This window comes from Culex quinquefasciatus, chromosome 3 (assembly GCF_015732765.1).
Source record: "Culex quinquefasciatus strain JHB chromosome 3, VPISU_Cqui_1.0_pri_paternal, whole genome shotgun sequence".
Classification (NCBI taxonomy): Eukaryota; Metazoa; Arthropoda; class Insecta; order Diptera; family Culicidae; genus Culex; species Culex quinquefasciatus.
In genome coordinates, this window is record NC_051863.1 from 59,292,822 (window position 1) to 59,317,347 (window position 24,526).

Sequence of the window (24,526 nt, forward strand, 5' to 3'; positions counted from 1 at the left end):
TATATATGCCTAGGATAACATGTCTACAAAGTTTCATTGAAATCGGAGAGGGTCGAAAAAAAAATACCTAAAAAAATACAGTTTTGGGCTGGAATTGCTTATTTTTATTTAAAAAAAAACTCTTGTTAATGAATACTGAGCAAACTTCGAACTTTTTATTTACTTTGCCTTGAATTTTTATACACTTTTTAAATAAATAATCATAAACTTAAGTAAATATTGAGACAGGGACAGAAAGACAGTTGTGATAGTTGATTTAATAGAGAAGGGTTCAAAGTACTTAAAGAAACAGTTTTCAAAAAATATCTTCAAAACAAATGTCTATGATAATTTTCTAAAGAATAAATTTTAAAGCAAATGTCATGTTTTAACATGTTAGAAAATTAGATTTGATGGCAAGAAGTATTTATATTTTTATTGAAGAAAAAACTAGTGTTAATGAATACTGAGCAAACTTTGAGCTTAATTTAACTTGAATTTTAATACAGTTTTATCAAATAATTATTAACTAAAGGTAAACATAGGTAAACATTTAGACAATAAATGTATAACAGAAAGTCAACTGTGGCAGACAGTTAGTTGAGACAAAAATAGATGAGACAGAAAGCCAGAAAAAGCAGACAGACAGAAAGAAACAGTTACGGCAAAAACATTTGAGACAGAAAGGCAGTTGAGACACCTTTTTTTTTGGGAGGGTGGTCCAGCCGCACATCGTTGATGTTGAAACCTCTAAACTGGGCCCTCGTCCTGTCACGTCCGTCAGTAGTCTTGTCGTACATTACAACTAGAATCAGATCTGCCAATGAATTAGTACACTTCGACCAAATAAACACTGACGCTGTATGGATCTGACTCTAGAATAAATGCACAGTTGTGTGTTATTCATAAGTCCAACTTATTCAATTATTCATTTAAGTCCAAATATTCATTTGCTAACTACTTTAGATTGAAAGTCTAAACTTTAATCTAAAATCCTCTAAACTTAATATTCAAAACTAAACCTTCCTTTAACTGTTGTAGTTCTTCATCTATCAAAAACAATAAAAAAAAATTATGAACTGATTTACAAATAGAATAGAAATCGCGATTTGAAAAAGAAATGCCCATTTACGTCAAAAGATCCGTAGTTCCTCGATTCGCAACAATGGTCGATACAACCATAATCCGAAAACCGTTAGTTCAACAGATTAACGAATTTTGTTCGATATCATTACATTATTGATTGATCGAGACTCTATGGACAATTTGACATAAAAGAATGCCTAGTATTCTACATCAATCAAAGTTTATTGACAGCATTACTCTTACTTAACAATTGCAACTAACTTTAACACCAAATAGATTTGGAAAGGATACAGATTTATTTTAAATGCTAATGCTAAGCAACAAATCAATTGTACTATCCTGAAGTCCCAACCTAAAACCCACATTGTGATAGTGAAAAAGTCACAGAAGCAGCAGTGTCTTGTGCAATTGTGATATTTTCACTATCGGAGAACTACCTAGTTCACGAAGACAGCTTATCGGTCAACGCTTAAGCCCTGGGGCTGCGACAAAGCGAGTTCTCGTAGCATGAAGTGGTGTCCATAGTGCTTATAAAAAATAATGTATACCCAAATTTTAACTAATTCACTAGGATCAAATCATGCCCCTTGACTTTACAAGGCCCAGAGACTTTTTCCTTTAAACTTTCTATTAGTCAATAATTAATATGAAGAACTTTTTGCACTCAACTTTCCAAATATAAGTAGTAATCAAAGAAAAATTATACAATACCTTTCCTGTTCCAAAACGACAACCCAACCTGCCCAGAGGGCGGGGGGAAAATAGGCCAAATAAATATTGTATGTCCTTGTCCGTGTGCCCGTACACACCCATGGTCGGACCTGACTCGCTCTTCCGGGTTCTGAGTCCGCTGCCTTGGGGCCTGCCGAGGCCGCCACATGCTGCAGCTAAACCACGCCACTATGCTGCTCTGTGGCATGTGTTTGCAGCAATGTGTCCGTGCCTTGTCCCTTCCTGCTTGATCCTTCTACATTTTTTGTGGGTGCATGGTCAGCAACTAAACCAGTGCCAAAAATGTACTTTGCGGCGTTGTCAAACACTGCGTTGCTCTTGCTTTTCATGAGTAATTTGGTATTTTTTGAACAGATTAGAAAGTATTTCTTTAGTTAAAAAAAATAGATTAGAAATTGTTAATTTTAACAAAATTTCAATTTGAGTAATTTACGGTTGTAATTTGAAAAAAATATTTTTGGTCAAAAAATGCAGTAAGAATTGGTAAATATCTCTAACGTTTTCAGTACTATACTACAAGTATTAAGTTACATAGCTTACATCTCCGAGTTAGAGTTATCGCACTACATTCAGGGTCGTTCAATTTGTTCGAATAAAACGATTATTTCACGTTCGATAGGTCGGCTTCACTGTTCGGTTTCCGCTGTTCTCGAAAGGCACACATAACCTCCTCCCCCGAGTTGATTGCGATAATTAAACAATTGATCCCCAAAGAGGAGGAGGCTCCATTGCACCGGGAGCTGTCGTTGCGATCTCTATACGAGACATGTCGAACGGAACGGAGTACCGACATAACGTCAAACGTCGTTAATTTGATCAATTTTCCAATCAATCCACTCACTACGAGCCACTCCATGAAGGTGCTCTGTTATCGACTTTGAGTAAAGTTTTTCAAAATTATTAATTTGCGAGAAACAAGCGTCATTTAATTTTCTTAGAATTTCCAATTATTGAAAAAAAAACTACAGAAAAAGTACCTTTTACCCTATATAGTTATTATAAAAAAAGCTGCAAAATATATCAATTGCAGCCAACCATTCATAACTGGTCTCGTTCATTCACGAGTGTATTTTTCTCCTCTCCATTCATCCCCCTCGCAGATTCATCGCTCTGTCGCGGGTAATAATCGGATAAAACCGCATGGACGCCTTTTCAACGAAACGTAAGAAGCAGCAGCATTACAACACAACCGGTGACTTCAACAACTCGCCAGCCTCATATTCTAAACAGACGCAGAGGAAACGGAACATTCTCTCCAAGCAGGAGGTGAGTTTTTAAATGCTTATTTTATTTATTTGATTGATTCTGGTTCTGGTGGTTCAAATTCTGAACAATACATTTTATTTTCTATTTATTTACTTTATTTTTGAAAACTGTATTTATTAGGAAAACTTTCTTTGTTTTCTACACATTTTCCCAGCTTTTTGATAACACAATTCTCTCAAAACCAGAAATGGATATCACTTAAAAATATCAAATCATGCTCAGACTCTTGAGCAAAACAAAACTATGGGCAAATGTGGACGCGCAGTTATGCTCTTGCATTGTTTTAAATTGTATTTTTTTAACAAATCGTTAAATTCTCAAAAACTATATTTGATTTTTTTTTTTTTTTGAATGTTTCAGACCATTGAAAATTTTATTTCAAGTTGAACATTTCCAGGGCAAAAAAAGTTATTGTCTAAAATAAAAATTTTCATTGAAAAAAAGTGGTAAAATCAATTGTAAAATTGTTCAGATTACATTATGTAACTCAATGAATTTTGGCAGTACAAAACGTTATTATTTAGGAAGAAATAAAAATTTAAAATATATTTTAATATATTTCAATTCATTGATTTTTATTTGCAATTTTTTATTGTAGCATAACACTAAATATCCAGACATTTTTTTTTTCGAATGGGTCCTATAAACATATGAAAGACAATAGTTTATATTACCTTTTCAAAAAAAATCAAAAGGTGTAAAAGTGTTTTGTGAAACAACTTATTTTTTAAATTTCAAAAATCAGGCTTGAAATTTCCTTTTTGGAATCAGGATTCTTTTTAGTTAAATTAAGCATTAAGTGACTATGTTTCGAAAACGGTGCACTTCATCAAAGAATAGGTTAAGTACCAACTTTTCGATTGCAAATTTGATTTTACAAATACTGAAGTTAACAAAAACTATTTTTCTTAAAAACACTTTTTTTAACTCGGCGGCAAAGTTTTTGTCAAATTAAAGAAATGTGGATTTTGGGAAATTGAATTTTTATGAAAAAAAAAGTTAATTTGAATATCGGCGAATAAAATCCGACCACAATTTTTCCCTTAATTCAATACCTACAACTTTGTCGAAGTTAGCAATCAAAATTCCTTCAAATGTTACAGATTTTCGAATATTTCTAGAGTTTTTTTTTTTTTGAAAAGGTCCAATAAACCAAATTTTTAGTTTTTGCTTTTTGGGTGTTTTTTAATACCCCTGACTCAATGCGGTTTCAAAAACACCCAAAAAGCAAAAACTGTGACACCACCAAGTTTGAAAGAAATCAAATAATATAAATAAAATTTATTTCCAGGTTTGTTGGAGAATTGCATTAATGCTAGAACATATGTCCTCGAAGATAATAAAACTTTTTTTTTTTCATTCATCCGTTTTGTCGTAAATAAAATAATTAAAACAGTAAAAAATACCGTCTGTAGAATTTGTAGTTTTCTTTCGAAAAAGTTGTGACGTATTACCCCTTTTTGGTGTTAGTCACCTTAACCCTTTCAAGCCTAAATTTTGAAAAAAAATGTCCAGGTATGGGAAAATTATTGAAATACATATGAAAAGTATAGGTCAGGGGTGATCAAAGTATGATCCGCGGACCAATTAGGAATAATCATGTAAAATCGCCTGTAAAGTGATTTTATAATTCTTAAAATTAAAGTTTAGTGAATTTTTTTTTGTTTTTTTTTATTATGAAACCAATGAATTGTCCATACTTTGATACTAAATATACGATATTTTGTTGAAATATCCAACTAATTGAAAAAAAATTCACACATGTGAATATAATGGCAAACAGTAAATTTTGTAAAAACTTCATCTAACCTTTTTGGAAATTAGTAATGAAACGATCAAATTTTACTAAAGTGCAAAACTATTAAGACGGCAAAAATATTGGTACATATTCTATATTAATTGATGAGTCATAACGCAACATTTTTATAGGCTGGGCCCCAAACTTTTTTTGCACTTACAAACCGATGAACTCATGACATTGGGTTACGAATTGAGTCAGTAACATCGGATTCAGGCTGTCCAAAATGTATTGAAATATTATATGGGTAATTCTCTACCAACTCACACGAAATCGGGAAAAGTTGCCCCGACCTCTCTTCGATTTGCGTGAAACTTTGTGCAAAGGGGTAACTTTTGTCCCTGATTACGAATCCGAGGTCCGTTTTTTTGATATCTCGTGACGGAGTGGCGGTACGACCCCTTTCATTTTTGAGCATGCGTAAAAAGAGGTGTTTTCAGTACTTTGCAGCCTGAAACGGTGATGAGATAGAAATTTGGTGTCAAAAGGACTTTTATGTAAAATTAGACGCCCGATTTGATGGCGTACTAAAAAAACGTTTTTTTCATCGAAAAAATCACTAAAAAAGTTTTAAAAACTGCCATTTTCGGTTACTCGACTGTAAAAATTTGGAACATATCATTTTAAGGGAAATTTAATGTTCTTTACGAATCTAAATTGACCCAGAAGGGTCATTTTTTCATTAGGAACATTTTTTTTTTCATTTTAAAATTTCGTGTTTTTCTAACTTTGCAGGGTTATTTTTTAGAGTGTAACAATGTTTTACAAAGTTGTAGAGCAGACAATTACAAAAATTTTGATGTAAAAACATAAGGGGTTTGCTTATAAACATCACGAGTTCTCGCGATTCTACGAAAAAAAGTTTTGAAAAAGCTACATTTTGCGTTTCTCTTTGTTTCGTCGTTCGTGACTATCGCAAGTGACGATGAACGGCCATGATCAACGACAACCAACTTTTTCAAAACTTTTTTTTCGTAAAATCGCGATAACTCGTGATGTTTATAAGCAAACCCCTTATGTTTATATATCAAAATTTTTGTTATTGTCTGCTCTACAATATTGTTGAACATTGTTACACTCTAAAAAATTACCCTGCAAAGTTAGAAAAAACACGAAATTTTAAAATGAAAAAAATTTGTTCTGAATGAAAAAATGACTGGTCAATGTAGATTCGTAAAGTCGCATGCTACATTTTGTGCCAGAAATGTTCAACCGGTACAACTATCGAACCGGTTGGATAAACCGGTGCTGCTGAATCGGTTCAATTTTGTTACAGAATGACTTTTTAGGCAATTTGAAAGAGTGAGACATGTCGCATGATACCTTTTGTGCCAGAAATGTTCAACCGGTACAACTATTGAACCGGTTGGGTGTACCGGTTCAGCTGAATCGGTTCAATTTTGTTGCAGAATGCCTTTTCATGCAATTTGAAAAGGTTAGATATGTCGCATGATACATTTTGTGCCAGAAATGTTCAACCGGTACAACTATTGAACCGGTTCAGCTGAATTGGTTCAATTTTGTTACAGGATGACTTTTCAGGCAATTTGAAAGAGTTAGACATGTCGCATGATACATTTTGTGCCAGAAATGTTCAACCGGTACAACTATTGAACCGGTTGGGTGAACCGGTTCAGCTGAATCGGTTCAATTTTGTTGCAGATTGACTATTCATGAAATTTTGAGAAGTCTAATATCTAATGTCGCATGATTATGTTTCTAATGAAAAGTCATGTTTTTAGTCTCTTACTAATGTTAGTATATAGAACAATAAATGTTTACTTAACTTTTTTAGTAAACTTTATGGAAAACGTAGTCTTTTTATATTTTTGACATAAAGTTCAGGTGAAAACCTTTCCAAAGCACTATAAAACTTTGAGTTTTGGTCATGTTTTGCATAAGATATAAATTTTACAAATTTACTGTAACGCATTTTGCTCGGATATATATTCCAGTGACAATGATTTGGTACACATGTCTACATACAGCCAAACACACAGACATTTGCTCAGCTGGTGATTCTTAGTCGATATGTACAAATGAAGGTAGGTCTAGGAGGTCTAACTAAAAAGTTCGTTTTCGAGTGATTTTATAGCCTTTCCTCAAAAAAGTGAGGAAGGCAAAAATAATGTAGTTTTAAGAAAAAAATTAAGTAAAAAATGTTGTAAAGAAAAAGCTTAGAACATGAAATTATTTATACAGATAACAAAGTTTGCTGCAAATATATTCGAAATATTAAAAACATATTTCGCAAAATGAGTCAAGAAATCAGCAAAAAATTTTTTTTGAATTAACTTCAAATATTGAAGTTGTAAGAATACTTAAAAAAAATATATTTTTTTCCATTTTCATTTTTTATCAAAAATTAGTTCCGGCCCGTCACTGCTTCAGAAAAATCCGATCTGGCCCGCAGGGCCGAAAGGTTGGGCACCCTTGCCCTATGGGCATGCCCTACAAGGGGAACCATACTAAAACTTGATCGGAGAACTTTTTGAAAATCGTACCCACCCTAAAATATAGTCTATTCAAGAAAATTCAATATGACCCATCACCCTGAAAGTGTTAACGAAATAAACAGCAGCAAATTAAACTTCATAAGCTATTTATTTTAAAGCAAAACGATCAATGGTAAACGATTTTCATAAGTGCAATGATCAATCGTTCAGTTAAATATTTTGATAAAAATCCTTCTATAAAAAAATACTCAGCACATCGTGATTAATTTTGATTTCAATTTGTGATTCTTTTGAAGAAATTTCAGTTTAAAACTTCAATTTGTGAACGCCGTGCATAAAATCGTTTTAGGTACTACAATTTTTACAAAGCTCTCCACAATAATCTTGTCTTTCCAAGATTAAACTTCCTTTTAATTATATTTTAAATTATAATCTCATATTCTTTTCAATCTCTTCCCTCCTAGGTATTCCGCATGCTAGCCCCCCAACTAGACCCATTACCAAGGCGTATCGGTCGCCACAATCTCGCAGCATGGATGTTGTTAGAGTCTCCAATAGTATTAATACCAGCGAACAACAGCAGCAGCAGTTACAGTCGCCGCAGCCCCAGCAATTACAAACCCCCCAACAGCAGAATAGCGTCGGAAGTACCAAGGCCATCAGCAGCAACGCCTACCAGACTCCCCGGAATGGCTTAAACCGTCAGCCGGCGGTCGGGGCTGGTTCGTCGTCGACGGGTTCGCTCGGTTCCGAGGGTCTGTTGCTGCACCAGGCCTCGGCCTCCAGCGATTCGGGCAACAGTTCGTGCGTGAGTGGTAGCGGCGTCGGTGGTGGGACGGCCCCGGACGACCCAGAGACAAAGAATGACGCCAGCTTTGGCAGTAGTGCTAGTGCGGGTGAAGTGACCGGGGTCGGGTTGAACGCCGGGGAAGAAGATGAAGAGGAAGATGAACGGCAGTCGCTGTTGCTGAAGAAGCCGTCGAAGAAGAAGGGCGCTACCATCTACGTGAACAAGGTGTACGACGAAGGGATTGGGTTGGGCGGTGGGACGGCACGTGGCAGCTCGACGGAAACGGACGACCGGGAAGACCCGGAAGAAGAGCGGGACGTGAAGCCACTGCTGGTGGAGAATGAAAAGCGTAAACCGCCGAAGAGTATCGTGAAGAGCCCGTCGAATCTTAGCTTTGGCGCGAAGGAAGCGGGTGGCGTCGGTCAGCGGCCGCGACTTAATCTACAGTTTCAGCAACCGGTGGAAACCGTCATTGACGATCGGCCGGTGCACCATGTGCAGTTTTCGAAGCAGCAGGACAACGGGTACTGTTACGGGCCGGAGCAGGACCTCGCCAATGGGACCAAGGTGGATCAGGCCGTTTGTGGCAGTCCGGTGGGAAGCATCCTGTCGAGGGCGTCCGGCGGTTCGAGTACGTCCTCGTCCGGATCATCGTCGAACGAGAACAGCTCGCTTGGGGGTTACGCCGAGGCGCGACCACCGGACGGTGGATGGGGTTGGGTGGTGTGCTTTGCGTCGTTTATGGTGAACCTGATTGCCGACGGTGTAACGTTTAGCTTTGGGGTGCTGTACGTGGAGCTGCTGTCGTACTTTGGAGAGGGGAAAGGTGAGTGGATTTGTTTTTTTGCTGATTCACTTAAAAAGTTAGTTTAACACTGTTATTCATTTTCATTCCAGGTAAAACCGCCTGGGTCGGTTCGCTGTTCATGGCTATGCCGCTGCTGTCCGGCCCGATCGCGTCCTTCCTAACGGATCGATACGGCTGCCGCAACGTGACGATCGTTGGTTCGATACTGGCCTCGCTTGGCTTTGCCCTGTCCGCGTACGCCAACACGATCGAGATGCTGTACCTCACCTTTGGAGTGTTGGCCGGCTTTGGGCTGAGTCTGTGCTACGTGGCCGCCGTCGTGATCGTGGCGTACTACTTTGACAAGAAGCGCTCCTTCGCGACGGGACTGTCCGTGTGTGGCAGCGGCATCGGAACGTGCATCTTCGCGAAGGTGACGCAGATTCTGCTCGACGAGTACGGATGGCGTGGGACTACGCTCATACTGGCGGGCATCTTCCTCAACATGTGTCTTTGTGGCCTTTTGATGCGTGACTTGGAGTGGACCACGCACAAGTCGAAGCTGAAGCGGAAGCAGCAGAAGGAAGCGGACTCGTACTCGGTCAGCAACAGCACCAATACGGCCGGAACGGCCAGCAATTTGAACGCGACCGATGCGACGTCCGGAGGAGGTCCTGCCACTGCAGGAGGACCACAGCAGCAGGGCGGCGGTGATCCAGAAGCCGCACTGCTCGATCCGGACGATCCGCGACTGTTTAGTTCGTTAATCTCCTTCCCGACCTTCATCAAGAACGGCGAGAAGGTCCCGTTCGAAGTATTAGAATTACTCTACAAGCACCGAAATGTGCACGAGCACGTTTTGCAAAACTATCCCAATTTGCTACATTCTCGTAGCTTTAGCGAACCTCTAGCGCCTAAGAGCAACGAACTCAGCCCCGAAAAGACGATCAACCCGGAGCAGCGGGAACCACTCGACGGGCAACACCACAAACGCCAGCTGAACCTCCCTCCCGGGGATGACCTCGAGCAAGCGGATCATCCCTTCCTGCGGCGTGCCCACAGCCATCGCCCAACGACCGGCTTGCGAACACCAACAACCGCCTACCTGAAAGATCTCCGCATGCATCGCCACTCGCTCACCTACCGTGGCGCCATGCTCAACATCCAGCGCTACCGGCTGCGGGCCTCATCCTGTCCGGACATTTACCGCAACTCGATGACGACGATCGCCAAGGAGAAAACCGCCTGGTATCAGGGAATAGATGAGTTCAAAACACTGCTGGTCAGTATTCTGGACCTCTCCTATTTCCGTGATGTCCACTTTCTGCTGTTTGCCATCTCCAACTTTTTGCTGTACACGTGGTACGACGTGCCGTACGTGTACCTCACCGACAACGCCACCGAGATGGGCTTCTCGCCGTCCCAGTCGTCGATGCTGATCTCGATCATCGGAATCGTCAACATGGTGGGCGAGGTGAGTACGCTGTTTTGGTCAGTAGGAGGAAAGGAAAGTTGTGCAACTGGTTTGAAAAATGCAAAGGTTTTTAGATCTCGTACGATTTTTGCAAACAGTTAAAAAAATGATCATATGAATCGTAAAAATGTACGACATCTTGCTTAAAGTTGCACCACTTTTCTTTCTTATTATACTTACGTTACACATTTTTAGTATATCATCTTTTTTATTACGTACCGTCATCAGGGGTAAACAAATTCAGTATTTTTGTATGACCCAATGTCACCCCTGATGACGGTAGTAAAGGCAGTAGGTCTTGTAGGTTCGAGTGATAGACAACGAATGATCAAATTTATTTATAGCTCGTAAGTCATAGACTACTATAACTAATTATAATTCTACGGTTGCTTCTCCAACATCCCCCCTCAACCGAGAATTCCAAGAGCCTTCCGTGCTTCAAGAAATTTCGAAACAACTACCGGCTTCGTGAACACGTCCGCCTTCTGCGCCTCCGTTGCAACGTGCTCCAGCTTGATCAGCTTCTCCTCGACATTCTCGCGCACAAAGTGGTGCCGAATATCGATGTGCTTGCTCCGGGGCGAGTAGCCGATCTCCTTCTCCGCCAGCTGCACCGCGCTCATGTTGTCACAGTGGATCGTGACCGGTTGAGCGACACTAAACAGCTCCTTCAGCAGTCCGCGCCACCACAGTGCCTCTTGAGTAGCAGCTGAGACGGCCATGTATTCCGCTTCCATCGTCGACAGCGCCACCGTGGTTTGCTTCCTGCAGCTCCATGAGATCGAACCACCAGCCTCCATGTAGACATAGCCAGTGAACGATCGACGGGTCTCGGGATCGTTTCCCCAGTCCGCATCGCTGTATCCGACGAAGCCCTGGTCTCCGTGCTTCGAGTAGGTCAGCTTCATCGTCTTGGTCCCTTTCAGGTACCGCAGCACTCGCTTGGCCGCAATCCAGTGTGCCTTCCCTGGGTTGCTGCTGAACTGGCTGACCGCGTTCACCGCGTAGCAGATATCTGGCCGGGTTGATAGCGCCAAATACTGTAGTCCGCCTACCAGTTCACGGAACGGAACTTTCGCCATCTGCTCCCGTTCCTCGACAGTGCTCGGGCACATCTCCTTGGTCAGCTTCTGAGTCGGATCAGCAGGTGTCGAGACCGCATTACAGTCGGCCACGTTGAATCGCTGCAGCAACTCGTTGATGTACTGCTCCTGGTCCAACATCACCTTGCCGTCGCCTCTGGTCACTCGCATGCCAAGAACTTTGCTCGCCATGCCCAAGTCTTTCATCCGGAATCGCGCCATCAGGTCCTTCTTCAGCTTGGTCACCCACTGCTGGTTGTTTGAGAACACCAACAAATCGTCCACGTAAACGGCAACGATAAGGACCGTGTTGCCCTCCAGCTTGAAGTAGACGCACGTGTCGTACGCCGAACGCTTTAGCCCAGTTCGCTTCAGCTCGGCATCCAGCTTCTGGTTCCATACCCGGCTGGCTTGCTTCAAACCGTACAGCGCCTTCCGCAGCTTGCAGACTTTCGTGGGGGCACCTGATTCCGTGAATCCTTCCGGCTGCTCCATGTAAATCTCCTCTTCTCCCAGGTCACCCTGCAGGAACGCCGTCACTGCATCCATCTGGTGCACCTTGAGATCCAACTTGGCAGCCAACGACATCAGGTAACGGACGGTAGCGTACCGGACAACAGGTGAGAACGTCTCACTGTAGTCGACGCCCTTGATCTGCGAATAGCCCTTGATCACCAAGCGGGCTTTGTAGCGCTCGACAGATCCATCCGAGTTCGTCTTGAGTTTGTAGACCCATTTGCAGCGTAGAGCTTTCCTCCCCTTCGGCAGATCGGTTAGTTCCCACGTCCGATTCTCCACCAGCGCTCCGAACTCCGCAGCCATCGCACGTTTCCACTGGTCGCTGTCGTCTCGAGCAATCGCCTCACGGTACGTGTCAGGCTCGACCATCATCAGGGTGGAACGGTTCTGTCTGGGTTGGGAATCTTTTTCAGGTAGGGTACTGCACACATAATCTTTATACTTGCCTGGGGGCACGTGCTCCCTACCACTGCGCCTTACCAACACTTGTGGGTCCTCTGGTTGTGGAGGGAGCACCAACGGTTCTTCCTCCGCCTCAACCAGCGAATCGGCATCGCCTTCGACCGACTCGTAATCGCTGAAGTCCGACTCGTCTTCTTCGGGCTCAGCTTCCTCTTCAGCAGCTGGACCGACCTCAATCGGAATACTTGGCACGATCAGCTCCATTTCTTCATCTCCGACCTCAGGCTCCGTCAAAGCAACGTCAGTCCCGGTCGACTTCTCGTCCAGAAAGATGACGTCTCGGCTTGTCACAACGGACTTGGTCCTCTGGCTGTAGACCCTGTACGCCTTCGAGTTGTCGCTGTAGCCGACGAAAATGCAAGGTTCCGACTTCTTGTCCCACTTTCGTCGTCGCTCCTTCGGTACGTGCGCCATGCACTTGGTCCCGAACACGCGGAGATGCGACAGATCCGGTCGCTTGCCCGTGAACTTCTCCTCCGGTGTCACCGACAGTCCCTTCGCCGGTGATCGGTTGATCACGTGCGACGCAGTTGCCACTGCTTCCGCCCAAAATCTCTTGTCCAGGCCAGCGTCGAACAGCATGCTTCTCGCTCTCTCGACGTACGTACGGTTGCGTCTCTCAGCCAGACCGTTCTGTTCCGGATTGTACGGAACGGTCTTCTCGTGGTGGATACCAGACTTGCGCAGGAATTCTTCCATCTCGCGGTTCACGTACTCACGACCGTTGTCGGTACGAATCCGCTTGATCCGCTCACCTGTCTGGTTCTCCGCAAACGCTTTGAAGTTTTGAAATGCTTCCAGCACTTCAGTCTTCGACTTCAGAAAGCACACGACGGTCTTGCGGCTAGCATCGTCAATGAAGGTCAGAAAGTAGCGTCTGCCTCCGATCGACTCCGTCTCCATCGGGCCGCACAAGTCCGAGTGGACCAGTTCCAGGACTCGCTCCGCTCTCTGCCCTCGCGCGTTGAACGGTTGACGCTGGTGCTTGCCCTCGATGCACGGTACACACTGCAGCCCGTCCTTCACGTCGAACTGGGCGCCGGTCGTCATCTCTCCTAATCGCTTCATTCCGCTAGCAGAAAGATGTCCCATCCGGCGATGCCACAGCTCGAACTGGTCGTCTGCTTGCACCAGATTCGCACGAGATCGCTTGGTTTCGGTGAGCTTGTAGAGACCGTCCGTCTGTCGACCAATCGCTACCACCGTGTCACTTGCGTCCAGCACCGCACACACGTCCTTCGTGAACTCCACACGAAAACCTTTCTTGCACACTTTACTTACAGAAAGCAGGTTAATCGCCAGGTCAGGAACGCACATCACGTCGGTCATCGTCAGGTCCCGGATTTCTCCATCACAGTCAGCTTCCAGCTTGACGGAACCCTTTGCGACGACGGCCACCTCCGCGTTGTTGGCCACATTGATCTTGGCCGACACACTCGATGGGTTCTCCAGGATTGCTTCGTTCCGGCACATGTGAGTTGTCGCTCCGGAATCGATGATCCAGTCACCACCGGCTCCTGCCGGTGACTCCACCGCGTTGAACGCAGCAAAGAACGAAGTCGCATTCCCCTTGTGGTTACCAGACTTCTCCTTGCTCTTCGCGCTCGTCCCGTTCGTGCACTCCGATGCGTAGTGTCCCAGCCTCTTGCAACGGTAACACTTCACATCGCACTTCTCGACGGGCTTCTTGAACTTCTGCTGCCGCTGCTTGCTGTAGAAAGCGCCCTCGCTCTCGCTCGAGCTCGATCCAGCCTCGACCTTCACCTCCTGCATGATCGTGGCCTTCACCTTCTCCGCCGTCAGCTTGACCCCGGACGACTCCAGTCCGAGAATCATCGGCGCGTACTTCTTGGGCAGACCCTTTAGCAGCAAACTCGACACCCAATCATCGTCGACCTTGAAGCCGACTTCCGCCAGCTGGTTACAGGTCACCATTATCTCGCTGACGTACTCCTGGGTCGACTGGCAGATGATCTCCTCCACCTTCTCAGCTCCCACCAACCGAATCCCGGTCAGTTTTCTCAGGAGACCGATCCTCCGGGTGGAACCGCTGTCCTCGAACGTGTTGCGCAAGATGTCCCAAGCTTCCCTTGCCGTTGCCGCATTCTGGACCATGCCACGTAGGCCCCGGTCCATGCTGAGGCAGATAGTCGCCAGTGCTTGCTCCGAGGTATCCGCGTCCACTTCCGGTTCTCCTTCTACAGGATCCCGTACGGCGCGCCAGGTCCGTTCCTTGATCAGGACCATCTTCGTGGCAAACGCCCAGGAGTTGTAGTTCTCCGAACCACGCAACACCTCCTTCACCGGCAGCGAAACGGAACTTCCGGGTAGCCTTTGACCGCCAGGTTGAACCGCCGCCACGCCTCGTCCAGCGCCAGGAACTCGGACTTCTTCATCGGCCATCGTTTCAGGACAAAACTTCTTCCAATTCTTCAGTTAACTTCTTGAGTGAAAATTTTCTTCTGTTATTTTCTCCAAACAGCCGTTGCTACGGGACTGTCTGGGCCCATAACCTAAAGGCAGTAGGTCTTGTAGGTTCGAGTGATAGACAACGAATGATCAAATTTATTTATAGCTCGTAAGTCATAGACTACTATAACTAATTATAATTCTACGGTTGCTTCTCCAACAGGTAGTGAAACCAAGAGCGAAACCGTATTGGTTCTGGCAATACTTGTTCAAATTTTAGAGTATTTTAGTAAAAAAATATTTTTTTCGGAAAGATCGGAAAATTTCACGAATGTTTCATGTTGTAACATTGAAAATCGGACCATTAGTTGCTGAGATATCGACATTAGAAAATGATGGGTTGTTTGGGTGAGACTTAGATAAATTCAATTTTCGTGTTTCTTTTTCTTAAAGCGGCTGTATCTCAGCAACCAGAGGTCCAATCTTCAATGTCTCTTAGACAATTGTATAGCAAATATTGTGAACTTTTCAATAAAAAATATTTTTAGAAATGGTCACTCATGGCCACTATTTTTAAAATTCGAAAAACTGCAAAAATATTTCGCTAAAATAAAACGTTCGATGGCTCTGCCTTGAAAACAGAGCCCTTTATTAAAAAATCTGTAGAGTACTTTTCGGTTGCAAATTCAATTTTACATTAAAAAATTACGTCAAATTTGTTTTTGCATGAAATTTCGATTTTGTTTTCAAAAATTCATACTTTATATGGCGCAAAAGTTGTGGGTTTTTGTCCCTTAAAAGTTGAAAAAAGTTGATTACAAAATCTGTAATTTTTTTTCCGTGTGCCTATTTTTTTCTCAATAGTTCTCAAGAGATGGAAACTTGTATGGGTGAATCAATGACACAAAATATTTGTTTTGAAGGGCCTCGTGGCGCGGTGGTTAGCGGCTTCGGCAGCGATTCCCTAAGTTGCTATGGGGCGCGGGTTCGATTCTCGCCTTATCCTTCTGGAGCTTTTCGTTCAATGTTTGTCCCGTTTAATATTAGTATTCAGTCTGCAAAGACGGTGTGATTGCCTTAAAAAAATAGCTAATTTGGTCATAGGGAAGGCCCCCACAGAGTTTGAGCCAAACAAAAATAAATGATTAAGCCTAAAACAGGGGTGGCCAAAGTATGGCCCGCGGGCCCATTCTGAAAGATCATGTAGGGGCCGCCCGTGTGGCTCAATCGGGGTGTACCCCATTTGGCATAATGGACATTTGGCATAATGGACGTTTGGCATAACTCGTTCAAAAACCATCTAGGACGTTTGGCATAATGGACGTTTACCATAATTATTGTAGCATTTTTTGTTTTGTTAAATTAGTATTTATTTTTTTGTAAAGAATAATAACTTATAGCTTTTTTCCTATTTTTTAAACAGATAATTTTACTTTAAAAGATTTTCTTTTTCAAAAAATCAAGTATCTATTTTCTTTCAATAGATGTGATTTTTCCCCATTTTGGAATATTTCTTAATAAAGCTTTAACGTGAAGACTTCCATCATTGTCATGATTTTTCCTTCAAACATATAAATTTTGCGTCGCTTTTAATTTTTTGACCAAAAATTTTCAACAAGTTGTTAAGAATAGTTCCCTACACATGCTGATTCCTTTTGGTAACGATTATCCCATTCCTTGTAAAGTTATGGAAATCATCATTAATCAATGATTGCCAACTAGGACGTTAATGACTGTGCCACAAAATTATATAAATTTTGAAGCACAATTGATTTGGATCAAAAATTCCTTCAGTGACTTGAAGAAGGCAACAACCGGCACATGCTGATTCCTTTTGGTGCTGAAATTCGTTAAATGGAATTTAATACGCAATTTATATAGTGATGATTAATTTTCTTCGAAAATGATCAACGGCTTCACCTTAAATGCATTTTTTCATATATATATTTTTTTTTTTTTTTTGAAAGAGTCTATATAATATTAAGATTTTTCTCCATTTTAAATACTTTGCAGCTAATTTTTTGTATTAAATTTTTCCTTCTTTTATTTTAAATTCAACTTACAAAGAGATGTAAGTTTTGCCAGTCTTTAAATATCTTGCAATAAAGATTTATACTATTTTCCCTCGTTTTTTGAATTCAACCTAAAGAATGTATGTACATTTTGCTCTTCTTTAAAGAAATGCAATTAAGATTTTTAAAGCAATTTTCTCTCTTGTTATTTTAAAACGAAATAATCTCTCAAAAGATGCTCAGTTTGTGTTTTTTGATCAATATTTTGCAATAATTGTTTTTTATGCAATTTTCCCTTTTTTAATATTCAACCTAAATTAGGGATGTGCATTTTTTTCTTTAAATATGTTACAAATGAGTTATGAAAGCTATGAAAGTTTCCCTTCTTTTATTTTAAATTCAACTTTTAGAAGGGAAAATTTCTAAAAAAAATACTTTTGGAATATTTGACAATTGAGTTTGTTCCCTTCTTCTATATAAAATCAACTTATGGTAGGAAAAGTCTCTTTAAAGATTCATTTTATGCCACTCTTTAAATGTTTGAAAATCGCATTATTTTAATGTTTTTCACCTACCTCTATTCCAAAAATCTATTTAATTAGCAATTATTTTTTTTAACAATTGTCACTTCTTTATGATAAGTTTTGACTAAATACAAGAAAACAGTAAATCTGCAACAAGAGTCATACATCGACATCTGACTACCCTTGTGTCACCAAGCTTTGGTGGCCAAATCAGTTTAGTCATTGAGTTATTCTATTAAAGGTCCCTGGTTCAATTCCCGTAGACTACACATTTTGTTTTGATGGATGAACTTTTCCTTGAAATGGACTCGATGGCATAATTTTCTCGGTCATCTACAACTGTGTTCTCTGTGTCTGTAAATCTTACCGCTACTCTCTTGTCGGACGAGTGCTGTCCAGTTCTGGGTTATTTAGATTGAATTCGAAAAAAATAAGGGAAACATGTGAATTTATTTAGAGATTTTTCCTTCTTCAAGTTAAATTATGATCAAAAGAAGGGAAAATTACATTATAACAGCTTAATTGTCAAAGATTTGAAGAGGTTTTTTCATCTTTAAGTTGAATTTCATATAAAAGAGAGAATCAATAAAAATATCAAAATTTCATTTAAAAGATTTATTGTGAATTATTCAAAAAGGAAACTATTTACTATTGGGGAAAAATAAAACCAAAATATTCTAGTAATAATAATGCCCAACGTCCATTACGCCAAACGTTTATTATGCCAAATGTCCATTATACCAAACGTCCTTGATTGTTTTGGAACGAGTTATGCCAAACGTCCATTATGCCAAACGTCCCTAATGTCTTGGAACAATTATGCCAAACGTCCTTCTTGAAAACCCGTTATGCCAAATGTCCATTATGCCAAATGGGGTACACCCCTCAATCGGACCGCGCACTGGACTCACAATCCAGAGGTTGCTGGTTCGAATGCCGCGGCGGGCGCTCTAAAAATTCTAAGTGTAACTAAGTCCTTGTAGTTAAAAGGAAGACACTAGTGGTTGGTACTAGCAATGATGGCCGACAGCTATAAAGTCAACTTCGTTTTTGTAGGGGAAGAGGGGGTATTATGCACCCCGGGGCAAAATGCACCCCCTGCATTTCTCGATATTGGGAAGAATTTTCCGGGAAAAAAAACAGAGAAATTAGAAGCTTAACATTGTTAAACTATATGCTGGGAAAGTTTGAGCCTGGTAGGATAAAAACAGCCAAAGTTGTTTGCAAAACTTAAAAACATTGTATTTTGATCTAATTTTTATTAAACTTTCAATATGATTTTTGGATAACATAAAAAGCATTTATTGATATTGTAATTGTTGATTTAAAATTCAAAGTAGTTATGTCACAAACATAACCGGAATGGCGTAGACTACGTAAAGTTTTGATATGTGGACATAGAGTTTTCCATGTCTTCATTTTAAAGAATTAGCTAGATACTTGAAATACATTACCGGAATAAGATCGTGAATGGGAGATGGGCCCCCCCGACACCTAGTAAACCACTAAACTCAATCGGAACGTGTACGTACCTGTCGTACTGTCGTACTGTCATTTGAGTGAAAGGGATACACAATGGTTTACAAAAGTTTTGTGCCCTTTTGAAATGTTAGGCTCCAAATCGTACCAAATATCACCATGTTAGATATCGTTCGGTAGGTAATCCAGAGACCTTTCCAATGAGTCCTAAATACTAAAGATCTGGCAACCCTGTCTTAAGTTATGACCACTTGAGTAATATGTATTTACTTTTTTGAAGCCATCATCCGACCCAACGTTGGTTAGGTAACCGAAAGACCTTTCCAACGAGTCTTAATTTGTAAAAATCTATATCTTTAAGTAAGTAGTGAGGAAGGCACCAACCACAAAGGTGGATTATGTTATGTTATTTTCAAAAATGAAGGGTTTTTTGTCACACCATAAACTAAGATCTAACTCAGTTTGATGCAAATCAAATGCCGATAGTTTTTAGTAAACAATTGAGGCTAGTACAAATTTTATCTGATGTTTTTGTACCTCGGCCCTGGGCAATGTCGAGAGGAGAAAAAAAATCAATTTTAAATCAGCATAATTTATACATTGTTGCAGTATGCTACTGTAAAAAATGGCAAAATATCAAAGAATATCTAAAAAAACATTTTCCCTCAAGTTTTTAGTCATTATCCAATCTGTGGTCCCAACAGAGCTTGTGAACTTTCAAATTGTTTTTAGTGAATGGTGACTGAGCGCTTCGTTCGTCTCATCCGCCTCGTCAACCTGACTTTGACATTTTTCTTTCGTTCGTTCACACACGCACGAACGAGCGCAACGCAACGTCACTTTCGCGCGAAAACTCGTTCGTTTGAATTCTACCGAAATTCCCTTCACCTTCTTTTGACTGCATTCAAATGATTGCTGGCACAACTCAGCAACGCACCAAGGTATGTTTCCCAGTTGTCAAAATAGTTAGCACGAAACCCGGATTTTATATGGAGATTTTAAGAAAAGTTGACCATTTTCCTGGCAAATTTCACCGGATTTTGCCTTCCTCACTGAGGTAAGGCTATGATCCTGCTCTAAAAATGAACTTTGTATAAAAATGTCGTAGACCCACCTTTTTTCTGTAGTGTTGTTAAGCATGCCAAACTGAACCGAAAAACGCGTTTAGTTGAATTTATTTTTTTGAAAAAAATATTGTTGTTTTAAAAGCGCTTTTCGGTTCAGCCGAGTAACGCCCCATAAACAATTTTTAAAATTTGTATGGAAATTATGTTACGAGGAGGGAGGGGGTCTGAAAATCCATTTTGCGTGCGGATTTTTTTTATATTTTATCCCGAGAATTCTCGAAATTGAAAAAAAAAATCTATTTTTGGTCTGAAAATTCAGAATTGGTTGTGGAAATAGATGAACAGTTGAATACTTAGAAATAATTATTGATAAGAATTTTAAAGTATTCAAATTTGTATTCGGCAAATATCAGCATTTATTTAGCTTATTATGGAAAATTAAGTTTTTTTTAGTTGGCCGTTGCAAATAGTTTTTGAAATTTATGTCCCTCGACTCTGGCCAAAGTCGAGGGGGGGGGCAAAAAAAATTAAAAAATATATATAAAAATTGAAATTACAATCCACGGTATCAACATTAGATTTGAAAAAGTGTTTAAAAAAGCATTTTATATCTGCCCAGTTGTTTTGCAATCATTAGTTTTCAAAACATGTAAGTATTGAGGAAAATTTTATTTTTTGCGAAAAATAAATTTTTTGCGGTGCTGTACATTGAAATTTTATAAAAATTCAAAACATTTTTAAACAAGCCCAAAAATCATTTTAAATTATTAATGCATTAATGCAGAATATTATCATTATTAATGCAGCAAAATGCGTTATAGATTGTTTTAAGTTGATTTGCTCCCTGATTTTTCGGGCCGATTTTGGAGGGGGCGACATAAGCTTTGAAAAATATTTGCAACGGCCTGTCATATAAAAAATGTATAAAGGAAATATGTAAATAAGGAAATTTAAAGCAAAACAAAAAACATTAAATAATTAATGTAATTTAAAGTATTTAAAAATTGCTGTCCTTGTTCAGAATGATGTGTAGATCATCACCAATTAACAGTATTGAGCTATTTCTATGATTTCAAGCTTAAAAAAAAACAAATTTAATGAAAACATAGATTTTATTACTGTTTCAAAAATTTCCCGGGATTCCATAAATATTTTCCCGTTTCCCGGGAAATATGGACGCCCTAATTGCGGTCCCACTATCAAAAAAAAATATAATATCCAAATCATTACCATGTTTGGAGAAGTAGACGCCAGCTTAATACAAATATGTCTCTTTTGAGTGAGAAAATGTCTCTTGTAAAGCACCACCTTAAGTTCAGTTAATGTTAAGAAAGTTTAAGTTCATAATCTAATCTAATCTACACAGAAAAAAATATGTAAATTTACACAGCACGTAATTACTGTTTCTTATGTAAACTCGCTCAATGTAATGTTGAAATATGATGTAAAGAGTAAAAAGTCATGGAAACTACTCCAATGTAAATCTAAATCTAATGTAAATCATGAATCTAATGGAAACGTTGAGCATGGAAACTCAAATCTGATGAATTTCTACCCGTGTTCGGCTTCCTGTAAATTCCTATTTAATGTAAATCATATATCCAATGTATTTCTGCCAAACGTTGACTTCAAAACTACCCGAACTAAAAATAGTTATATTTGGTTCTCTTTCTATCGCTCTCATACTTCGCTGGCCCACTGCCTGAGCCTCGCCCTGAACAAGTTGATGCTTTAGCCGCTCGTTTATAAAATGCGAAGATGGCTCAGTTGGCAACGGGTAGCAGCAGTAACACCGAACATTCTACCTGTCGGCCGTTCGATTCCAGCCCAGCGTTATTCCACTTGACCGTCGACGAGAAAACGTCGTCCCCTACCTGTGAAGCAACTTTTTAAAATCATAATTTCCTTTTGCTGCCCGCTTCACTCATTTTAAAATAGAACATAGGCCACACCCTTTTCCTACTGCAATCCAAGTCGAGCTTCTCATTCCCATTGGCCAATCAGAATTGGTTGATTTGAACTAATGTAATTTCAAAACTAATGTAAATTCCAAAACTAATGTAAATTTTCAAAACTAATGTAAATTTCCAATGAATCTAATGTAAATTTCCAATGAACCTAATGTAAATATACATCATTTATCATGATACCTTTTGGTACATGATAAATAATGTAAATTCACAGGAATATTTTTTTCTGTGTAATCTAATCAGACCCTAGCGCAGCCAATCTTTCGAAGGGATCCTGGAGAGTGCCTTAGGTTAGATGACGCCTAGCACTCTTCTTGTCATTTATTAACATTTGTAGTGCGCCATTGCATTGAAATGCATTGAGACATCACAAGCGTTAAAGCGGCCAGGCCTACTGCGTAAAGCCGTATCGCAGAGATGACTCGTAATTGGGTTGAGTTTGAGCACTGAGTGTTCGAACAACAACACAATTCTGAATCGACAGGGGAGGAAGAAGCGTGGGGACACACCACCATACTCTCCGAGATTTTTGATTGTATTCGTTGGGAGCACCATGCTAAGAAGGTTTGGTACTCCGGGACCCTCTGGGATGGGACATTGTATTTCCACGGATGCCCTGGACACTATTTGCCGTGGTTATAGCGCCACAACTCGCTCTCTGTAACAGTATTCCTAATTCCAATCTAATTTCACCAGGTCGTCATAGCCTAGTGGTTAGCATTTTTGCTTACCAATCCAAAGGACGGGGGATCAAGCCCCGCCTCGAGCGACTTTGATTTTTCGTTCAATTTCAAATTTATGTATTCTTAATTTTCTCGTTGGGAGCAGATGGGCATCGAACCCAGAACCATTCGCTTACAAAGCGAACACCGTAACCAGTCAGTCACGGCCGCTCCTTTTAAGAAAGTTTAAGTTCATAAGCTTGTTTACATTTTTTGTGTTAAACAATTTGCTGATTTTCCGTTTCGCTCGCCAATTTTCTTCCATCTCACCATCTCTCACAGATTGCTCTCGGCTGGATGGGCGATTGCAAGTCGATCAACCCCAACACGGTGTACGCGGTTTGCATGGGTCTTTGCGGTCTGGTTACGGCCCTGGTGCCGCTATTCACTGACTATTTGGTAAGTGTTTTGAATTGGTAATTAAAAGCAATTGTTGACACATTTTATTTCATCGTTTCAGTCGCTGTCGGTTCTGGCGGGCGCCTTCGGTCTGTTCATTGCCGCCAACTACTCGCTCACAAGTATTATCCTGGTCGAGCTGATCACGCTGGAAAAGTTCACCAACGCGTACGGGTTGCTGCTGCTGGTGCAGGGCGTGGCCAACCTGGTCGGGCCACCGTTGGCTGGTGAGGAAGCTTTAACTTGGCTGAATTGAGCTCGAAATTAATTTTGCTGATTCTTTCAGGCTGGATCTCGGACATGACGGAGAACTACAACCTGTCGTTCTACCTGGCCGGGCTGTTTATCGCGCTGTCCGGGCTGCTGCTGTTTGTGCTGCCCGCGATCGGCAAGTACAAAAAGTTTAACCAAAGACGCACCTCGAAGCAGAAGCAGCAGCAGCAGCAGCTAGGCGGGGCCACCGGCTGCTACGGGATGGACCATTTGACGGTGAGTTAGAAATAAAAATGAAAATTTGTTATAAAAGTGTCTAAATTTGCAAATATTTGGGTTTTTTAGCAACTGACACCGGGAAGCAAACCGAACGGCACTTCCGTGCTGATCACCGACTGTTTTGCCCAGGAAAAGCTGCTCAAGGAGGGCGCTAACGTTTGAGGAGTGATAAAAGACCATCCCCGGTTGCAGCAGTAGCTTGTAAGATTAGGCCATATTTCTAGAAAGAGTTTTATTTTTATTTTAGTTTTTCATAACTTTTTTTCATATTGCTTTTTAGTTCATGTTAAATGTGATCATCAAAGTGAAATTGTAAATTTGCGCAGCCCAGATTCTACCCTTCCTGTGAGCTATTCTAGTGCGATAAGTGATAGGTTTTATTTTGTTCTATTTCGACCTCGAGATGCTCATCGTTTTTAGTTGTTCAACTCTTGACACTTTTTAATTTATTTACATTTGACGTAGTGTTAAGCGCCCTAAGCGAGTGCAACAAGCAACATTTGGAACCCCCTTTTGCGAGGAACTTGAGGAAGAAATTACTATAGACATATATATATTACAAAGCTAGCCGTAGACGATTCAACGAGATAATAAAGTAAACTAAAACAAGCATGTATCTTCCCGTTTTTACCCCGATTCCGGCATCGAGCTCCTCGGTGCGATCGTTATTCTAAAATTGTGAAGCAAAAACAGAAAAAGACAAAACTGTCGAACTCGCTTTCTTTCCGTTACGATTTTGGTGTTTATCGAACCGAATAAATTAGCTCAGCACTTTTCCTTTCTTGAATTTAAATTTTCGCAGTCCATTTTTGGTTTTGAAGCACCCAAAAAAAGTGTAAAAATATTACCTCAAATTGCTGATGCCAAGCAGATAGGTCTAGAAAACGAATAGAACTGCACCATTCGCTTCGTTTGAGAGCTTTGAGTTGATAATTTGAACATTTTGAAGTCCACAAAGTACCGCGCGTCTCCACCAAAATTCAATGGAGACGCAGGGTAATTTGTGAAATTTTCACAATAA

At 40.7% G+C, this 24,526-nt stretch overlaps 1 protein-coding gene across 6 annotated transcripts in view; it reads left to right on the forward strand.

Moving 5' to 3' along the window:
• The window catches only part of LOC6042294, a 99,597-nt gene extending 75,482 nt beyond the window's left edge, over positions 1-24,115 (forward strand). For all 6 annotated transcript variants that reach the window (XM_038258861.1, XM_038258862.1, XM_038258863.1 and 3 more), the window contains 7 exons: positions 2,898-3,063; positions 7,782-8,933; positions 9,005-10,368; positions 22,897-23,013; positions 23,075-23,240; positions 23,300-23,502; positions 23,572-24,115. In XM_038258861.1, coding sequence (XP_038114789.1) covers positions 7,850-8,933; positions 9,005-10,368; positions 22,897-23,013; positions 23,075-23,240; positions 23,300-23,502; positions 23,572-23,667 — 3,030 coding nt within the window. In that variant the 5' untranslated portion in view covers positions 2,898-3,063; positions 7,782-7,849 and the 3' untranslated portion in view covers positions 23,668-24,115. The remainder of the gene's footprint in view (positions 1-2,897; positions 3,064-7,781; positions 8,934-9,004; positions 10,369-22,896; positions 23,014-23,074; positions 23,241-23,299; positions 23,503-23,571) is intronic.
• The last annotated feature ends 411 nt before the right edge of the window (positions 24,116-24,526 follow it).